The following is an 8559-nucleotide window of genomic DNA, read 5'->3' as shown; positions in this document are numbered from 1 at the left end:
GAAGGAAATTGTGAGAAATTTTAAGAATTTCTCATTTTATCTCATTTACCAATCACATCCTTAATTATTTATATTATATTCTTACCTTAATATGTAACACTAAATTTGGATAGTTTACAAGTTTTGCAATACTTGAAAATTTGAGTTTTTTTTTTTTTTTTTTTTTTTTTTTTTTTTTTTTTTTTGAGGTTGTTAAAAAAAAAGTGTGTTTTTCTTAAAAAAAAAAAAAAAAAAAAAAAAAAAAAGTGTATGATAATGATAGCTTCGGAATCGTCGGCCCCTAATCTAGCTAGCTAGTTCCGTATCTTTGTTCTTATTTAAAGGATACTAAACTTCTTGAAAATAAACGTAGAGCGGAAGATCAAGAGAAAGCGTACGTGGCAGCTGAAGGAAGTGGCTAATATTTCAAAGAGTTGAGTTTTCATGCAATATTTCAAAGAGAGGTGAGGATCATAGATCACCAGCTATGGAGAAAGTTATTAGTTCTCATGCATGCAATTAATGACTTTTTCCTTTTAGTACTGCTCAGAAAAGGAATCCGTTTAGTTACTAAAGCCTGAAGTATCTATTGATCACAACGTACACTGCACCTTGTAGTCTCTATTCAGAATACTGCCCGGCCTCGTGGTTAGTCGATCTGAACTTATAACTGCTTGTTTTTCTTTGTTTCTCTTCGGTAACTCTTGAGCTGCTTGTTTCTGGCAATTCACCAATCCCAAAGATTGGCATCCTAACTAATGATACGAATTAGGAGAAAATTTAAATATGTCAAATTTGGTGTGGGCTGGTATCATGCATTCTCCTTAGGTTGTGCAAGGTTGTTGGTTGTTCCCTTGCGGTGCGTGGTTGCTGCAAAAGAGATGTTCACAGCTAGCTAGTACTCATGGCTCCCTGCTACTCATGCTGCTGCTGTTCTGGTTTTGGGATCGATGGACACTCCAAGTTGTATTTAAGCATTATTAATATATATATATATATATATATATATGTATGTGGGCGTGTCTATATATCTATTATATTATAATAAGTTATTATTTAACTGTTACAGTAACTTTTTTTTATATATTTTTCTGTTAACTTTTTTTGTTTTCTGTTAAGTCTGTTTGTGTTATAATTAAGTCCTTTAATTTCTTGTTTTAGAGATACAATTGTCTTTTTCTACTTCTCTCTCATTTCCGATTCTATCTCTCCTCTCATTTCAAACCCCTCTCCCACTCTATGATGTCTATCTCTCTACCTAATCCTCTTAAACTCAACCTCTCACGCGTTTCCCTTTCATAATATTTGTCTATATTATTATAATGTATCTGGATTTTAATTTTAAACTAATTTTTTTGTTTTCTAATGCATCTAAATATGTAATTATTATACTCACCAGTCACCGACCTATCATTATTCAAAGATATTAGCAAACATTTTTTTTCTCTCTACGCATTAAATTATTCATTCATCAAGTTTTTTTTTTCAAAAAAACCATAATATTTTTGTAAAAAAATCTGTTTACCTGGTAAAAAATCTGTTTAATCCAACTAGGTAAACGTACTCCTAACCTGATATATGTATATATATACACACATATTGATCAGTTCTTGGAACTTTGAATAAAGCTTTAATTTTGAAGTTTTTCTTTTGTCTTCCAGAGAAGATACTTTTGGAACGTGCATGAATAAATGTATACATAGTTTATAAATGTTTCTTTTGAAAATATTTTAAAATTAGGAAGTTAATTTTTTTTTTGAGCCATTAGGAAGTTAATCTGATAATTTATAAGGATATATACAATTAAAACCAACACGAAATTAAAGTTTTCTTCTATATAAGACTTTGTTGAGGGGGACCGGTCTCGTTAGAATTTAAAAAGCAATATACATAAAGCGTGTCGGTAGAATTTGTGGGGACCGGTCTCGGTGGCCCTAGCATTGCTTAGGAGGATTTATTATCTACTAATTCTGCCTAGTACTTAAGTGCAAAATCCGCTTTTGAATTTGGGTGTATTTTTTTAAGTATTCCCTTAAATAATTTAAAAAAAATTAAAAATTAAAAATTTATAAAAAAATATTTTCTCAATTATTAAATAAAAAATAATAATAAATTGATAGAAAATGTCGGCCGTCCTCAGTAAGAGTACTAGTATTTTCCAAATCCTCCTACCTACCTGAAAATAATTTTATTGATTTATATTTTTAATGCTCCTTATTTTCTACCTTAGGCCCTTTCCAATTAATTGTTCATCAGGCCAACTTGAATTCTCTCTATGTTAGCTTGTTTTATAAGAGGCAGCCGCAAAGAAAGATTGGTTATTTCTGAAGCACAGATCAGACCCAAAAAAGGCCAGCGATGGCTTTGCATGCGGTAAGCTTTCGGAACAAGTACTAGTAGTGCTGCTACATCTAAGTATTGGGGTCCAGCTAGTTTTAGCAGCACCTCAACCCGACGATCCGAGCTGCATCCGCACATGCGGATCCGTTAATATCTCCTACCATTTGAAAACATGCTAGCTAGCTAGCTGCTGCTGCCTAAAATATATATATATATAGGTATATATAGTAGTGTAAGACTGCATGTGGGCTCCATCATTCTTTCTGATATTTCTGAATGAATACACTTTTTTGACCATTGGTACATATTAGCGGGCATCTACAGCTTTAAAAAATTATTTATTTATTAAAAAATACTTTAATTATTATTTAAAAAAATAAAAAAAAAAACTTGTAGAATATAATATGGACAATAAGAGAGAGCTGGTTGTCTGACACTTACTAATACATATTTTTCTTTTGATAAAATAAAAACATAAATATAAAGAATATTGGGATAAAATTAGTCTAGAAAGTGGGTAATATGTTGGATATAATATTCAGGCAAGGGGCATGGATTCCTCCTCTTTTGCTCTATGTATTGAGTGGGTTATTATATCTTAAAAAGCAAACCTAGATAGGTATTAAATAAATTAAGATAAAAATATAGAAAACATGCAAAATCAACTCTATATATATCGTCCTTCAACGATTGATTCTGTTTAAATAAATTAATTTTTGGGAAAGATTAGATTCTGTTTGAAGACATTAATTTTTTAGAAGGATGGCTGAATGAGATAAAAGAATTTTAATAAAAAATAATAAATTTATTTCTGACAATTTTTTAAATTAAAGAAGGTGTTAATAAGATAAAAATATAAATAAAAAATTCAACTGGGATACGTACAGACACTAACATCTTCTACTGATTTTTCTTCTCTTTATTCGACTTATTTTTTATGTATTCCACTGGGATACGACAGGCCACAGCAGAAAAGGAAAAAAGCCCATACTAGTGTGCGTGTAATCCGTATTGTGTACGAAAAAGGTTTGGCTTTTTTATTTTGTTTTGTTTTTGAAAACCGACCCCAAGCCCAGAAAAGAGTGGAAGCTGCTGTTCTTTCAACTGGGCATACGTGCCTCAGGGCACGTAACATCTTACTAGTACGTGTATATATATATACATATAAAAGAATGTTACTCATTATTTTATATTATATATTTTATGTATTTAAAATTTTTTATTTACTTATTATTTTATTTCATTTTTGTTAAATTAATTGAGTTGTTTTACTTAGTATTCATACACTATATACTTATTATAAGAAAACAAAATTAAAATAGATGTAACGTGCAGTGTGCAAAGATAATAAATAAAATTATTTTATCTATATAAATATATATATATATCCTGATCAGTTCCTGAAGCTTAATTTGACGATAATTTATTGGAAGCTTGTACGTACTAATTACTAGTATGGTTTAAAAATAGTTCTTTTGAAAGTATTTTTTAAATTAGAAAGTTTGGTAATTCGCTTATTAAGGATACAAGCATTATAACGAAATTAATATATTAAGCCTCTAATAATAATAGAAAAGCTAGAGTTTTTTAACTTTCATTTTGACTGGAGAAATAAGTCAAGTTTTCTTTTAAATAATAAATCCTCCTAACTACCTGAATATAATTTTCTTGATTTATGTATTTTTATTGCTTCTTAAGAGCACTCTTAATGGATTTTTCATTCTATCATTTAAAATACATAATCAAATCTCATCTTTTTTATTTTACATACTGACTTTTATAATACACATACATCCATCAGCTTATCTATTATTTCTTCATATCATTTTAATATTATACCTTTTAATATTTTATGAGAGAAAAAGTACAATAAGATAAATTAATTTTAGAGAAAAGGTATAAGAAGAGATAAAAAAATAAAAATATATTTATATTTTTGTGCAATTACTTCTACATCTAGGAACAATACTGTAGACAAATGTAAAATAGAAATAAAATAGAGCATCCGTTGGATTCTAGTTTTAGACAACTTTTCTTTAAATTTTACGTAACAAAAATCCATTGTGAGTGTTCTTATTATGTATCTTATGTCCTTTTCAACTGTTCATAAGGCCAGACTTATAAATTAAGTTATTTCTGAAGGGGAGTTACTTCTGAAGCACAGAGCAAAGGCAACCGCAAAGAAAGATAAGTTATTTCCGAAGCACAGATCAGAAAAAAAGGTCAGCCATGGCTTTGCATGGAAAGCTTTTGCAACATCTAGTAGTGCTGCTACTGCTAATTATTGGGGTCCAGCTAGTTTTATCAGCACCTAAACCCAACAATCCGAGCTGCAACCGCACATGCGGATCTGTTAATATCCCCTACCCATTTGGCATAGGCAAGGACTGCTACTCTGATCCATCTTTTCTCATCATATGTAACTACTCTTTCCAGCCCCCAAAACCATTTCTGGGCGTTGATAATATAGAAGTCCTCAACATCTCTCTTGATGATGGTGAACTTCGAGTCTCAAACTTGGTATTCCGTCGTTGCCAATGGTGGCCAGAGTATGATAATCAGAAGAGTCTCCGCCGCATGTCTGCCTTGCTCAGCTTGTCGAAATTTCGCATCTCACTTAAGAAGAACAGTATCTTTGCTGTCGGTTGTAATTTTTTCGCCTACATTAGTGTTTCGCATGAACAAGATTATACGTTCATGTCTGGTTGCATATCATTCTGTGGCAACAGTTCCGGTTTGGTTAACGGCTCTTGCTCTGGCCTTGGCTGTTGCCATTCTGCTATCCCAGAAAACACAACGAATTATAATTTGGCCGTTCAGAGTATTTACACTAATGGATCCAGCAGAACCTCGGGGCAATCATGTGGTTTAGGTTTTATTGGGGAAACACAGGCATACAACTTTTCCACCTTAGATTTTACAAATTTAACGAACAGGGAGACTGTACCCCTGGTGCTTGATTGGGCAATTGAAAATAAGAAATGCAAAGATGCTGAGAAAAATATGACAAGCTATTTATGCAAAGCAGCCAATAGTTGTTTGGAAGCCAAAGGTCTTGGGTATATTTGCAAGTGCCCCGACGGTTATGAAGGGAACCCATACCTTCCTGATGAAGACAAGGATAGTTGCAAAGGTAATTAATTATTAATGGTGTTCATTCCTTTTACTTTATTATAAGCCTTTTCTTTTTCTTAATTTCAGCTAATTTTGGATTAGCAAATTAATCAGTTCATGTTGTACTTGTTAAATGAGCGAACTGTTATGGCTGTATTTCGATGATGACGCTCTAGCTGTAGTGCTCACGTTTTTCAGATATTGATGAGTGCAAACATAGTCCGTATCCCTGCAATGCTACTGCAATATGTACCAACACTAAAGGGAGCTACACATGTACATGTCCCAATGGATATGTCGGCGATGGGAGGAATCCGCATGGAACGACAGGTTGTAGTCGAAAAGACCAATCAAAGATCATCATTATTGCCCTGGGTATGTATACATATATGGGAATGGTGGTTTTAACTAATCTCTCTTTTATTTTATTTTATTTTTTTGTTAATTTACTAACTACATATATACATGCATGCTGGAATTGGTTTCCCATGCAATTACCTCACTCACTTCCCATGCATGCAGTAATAAATATTTGGTCTAAAATGAACCATTTTGATTAATGTACAAGTCTTTTAAGATAAGAAAATTAAAGTTTTGAGATGGGTAAGTTTTAATTCAAAACTTAGTTCACTCTTTCTATTTCATATAATTAATTTGTAACATTACCTTTCGTACGTATGAAACGCAGTTTTTTTTTTTTTTTTTTTTTGAAAGGAAACGCAGTTGAAATATGCTATGATAGATCTTTGCTTCTCCAACAGTCACTAGCTACAGCTAGCTAGGCTTTAAATCTTTATTTTTAATGATCACTGGAACAGGTTGCAGTAAAAAATCGGGTCAATTCAAGATCATGATTAATATTGCCTTGGGTATGCATAATATATATAAGAATGGTACTAGCATTACAGTAGTACTACTCCTCTCTTTTATTTTCTTTTTTCTTGTTAATTTACAAACTACATGTATGATGGATTTGGTAATTTAATTCCCAACCTCACTCACTTAATTCCATGCAATAATTATAATTTAGTCTAAAATTAACCATTTCGATTAATGCAAGAGTCTTTTAAAGTTAAATATTAAAGTTTTAAGATGTGTAAGTTAATTCAAAACTTAGTTAATTCACTCTTTCTATTCCATATAATTTGCAACCTTACCTTTAGTATGAAATGCAGTTGAAATCCACTACAGCTTATATATAGCGTGCTAGGCTTTCGATCTTTCTTCCTTTTAATGATCACTACCTAAGTTAAAACTCAAACTCAACTCCTTGTAGGTCATCTTTATAAATACATATTGAAATCTCAATTTTGTTGAAGCCATTGTGTCGACAAACTTGATGTTATAAGTGACAGAAGGAGAAATTGAGATTCATTCTATGTGGTCAAAATGAATGCTTAAACTTTTGCAGGTATCAGCATAAGCCTCTTGATCCTGCTTGTGGGAACTTCATTGGTATATTGGGTAATGCAAAGAAGAAAGCTCATAAAACTGAAAGAGAACTTCTTCCAACAAAATGGTGGCTTAATCTTACAACGACAACTCTTGAATCACAAAGAATCAGTTGAGCCAGCCAAAATCTTTAGCGCAAAAGACCTTGAAAAGGCCACTAACAACTATGATAAAAGTAGAGTCCTTGGTCAAGGAGGCTTCGGAACTGTTTATAAAGGAGTTTTATCAGATGACAAAGTGGTGGCCATTAAGAAGTCCAATGTTGTTGATCAGAGCCAGATTGAGCAATTTATAAATGAGGTAGTTGTGCTTACTAAAATTAACCATAAGAATGTGGTTAAGTTATTAGGTTGTTGTCTTGAGACCGAAGTACCCTTACTAGTATACGAGTTCATCACGAACGGAACACTTTTTGACCATATTCATGATAAAAACCTATCATCCTCGCTCTCATGGGAAAAACGTTTGAAGGTGGCATCGGAAACCGCAGGAGCCTTAGCATACATACATTTCGAGACTTCTATGTCTATTATACATAGAGATGTGAAAACTACAAATATACTTTTGGATGATAACCACACAGCAAAAGTGTCTGACTTTGGAGCTTCAAGACTGGTTCCTCTTGACCACACACGATTAACAACCGTGGTGCAGGGAACTTTGGGATACTTGGACCCAGAATACTTCCATACTAGCCAACTAACTGAAAAAAGTGACGTCTATAGTTTTGGTGTTGTTATTGCAGAGCTACTAACAGGTGAAAAGGCACTTTCCATGGATAGGCCGGAAACTGAAAGAAATCTAGCAATGCATTTTGTTATTGCAATGAAAGAGGATCGCCTACTTCAAATTATTGATGATCGCATTCTTACAGAAGGTAATATTGAAGAAATAAAGGAAGTTGCAAATATAGCCAAAAAGTGCTTAAAGGTAAGAGGGGAGGATAGACCTAGCACGCAGCAAGTAACAAAGGAGCTGGAGGGATTAAGACTTCTAGAAAAACACTCGTTGAAAAGGGTTGATCCCAACACACAACAAATCACTAAGCCTTTGCCCAATGCACCTACACATTCTTCAGGAACTGATGTTGACATTGGCAGCTCTTCTATGAGTACCATTGTTGCAGATGACAGCATGAAAAATCAAATACTAAAACCAACAGATAATGATGCCAGATAATTTGTTCATCCACATTGAAGGCTAGCTAGCATAGCCTATCTCTCGTAGACATTCATCATCACCACCCATTGCTAGCCATCCACGTACACTCATTTTCTCCAATTGTTTACTTGCCCCTTGCCACCTACAAGTGCTTTCTTACTCTCTCTTTCTGCCTCTCAACCACCTTCTTCCTCCAATTCGATCTCTTCCCACCCCTTAGATCTCTCTCTCTCTCTCTCTCTCTCTCTCTCTCTCTCTCTCTCTCTCTCTCTCTCTCTCTCTCTCTCTCTCTCTCATATATATAGATATATTCTTCACATGCTTTATAGCTTCACCATCTTTCTTTTTCTCTCTCACCTCCTAATCTTCAACAATAACTTTCCTGAGGTTCCTGACCTTTTGGGTTTTCCACTCTTTGAAATGGAATTTGGTCTCCTTGTATGCATGCTGTTTTAAGATTGAAAGAATGTGTTCATAGCTTTATATATCATGTTCATGTACGTGGTTAATTGA

General features: G+C 33.2%; 1 protein-coding gene across 13 annotated transcripts; it reads left to right on the top strand.

Annotated features, from left to right (window-relative positions):
- The first annotated feature begins 311 nt into the window (after positions 1 to 311).
- Positions 312 to 8357, top strand: LOC122296013 (putative wall-associated receptor kinase-like 16). Of its 13 annotated transcripts, none has more exons than XM_043105392.1 (6): positions 312 to 443; positions 520 to 627; positions 2262 to 2352; positions 4462 to 5452; positions 5632 to 5808; positions 6845 to 8357. In XM_043105392.1, exons 4-6 carry the CDS (start codon positions 4549 to 4551, stop codon positions 8062 to 8064), a joined length of 2301 nt encoding a protein of 766 aa, XP_042961326.1. In that variant the 5' UTR covers positions 312 to 443; positions 520 to 627; positions 2262 to 2352; positions 4462 to 4548; the 3' UTR covers positions 8065 to 8357. The 13 variants fall into 13 exon arrangements, with proteins under 13 accessions (XP_042961326.1, XP_042961327.1, XP_042961319.1 ...); XM_043105393.1 differs by having other exon boundaries at positions 2236 to 2352; XM_043105385.1 differs by having other exon boundaries at positions 808 to 2352.
- Positions 8358 to 8559: the final 202 nt, after the last annotated feature.

Source organism: Carya illinoinensis, chromosome 15, assembly GCF_018687715.1.
Source record: "Carya illinoinensis cultivar Pawnee chromosome 15, C.illinoinensisPawnee_v1, whole genome shotgun sequence".
NCBI classification, from domain to species: Eukaryota; Viridiplantae; Streptophyta; class Magnoliopsida; order Fagales; family Juglandaceae; genus Carya; species Carya illinoinensis.
Note: the sequence above shows the minus strand (reverse complement) of the source record. Positions and strands in the feature narration are given on the sequence as shown.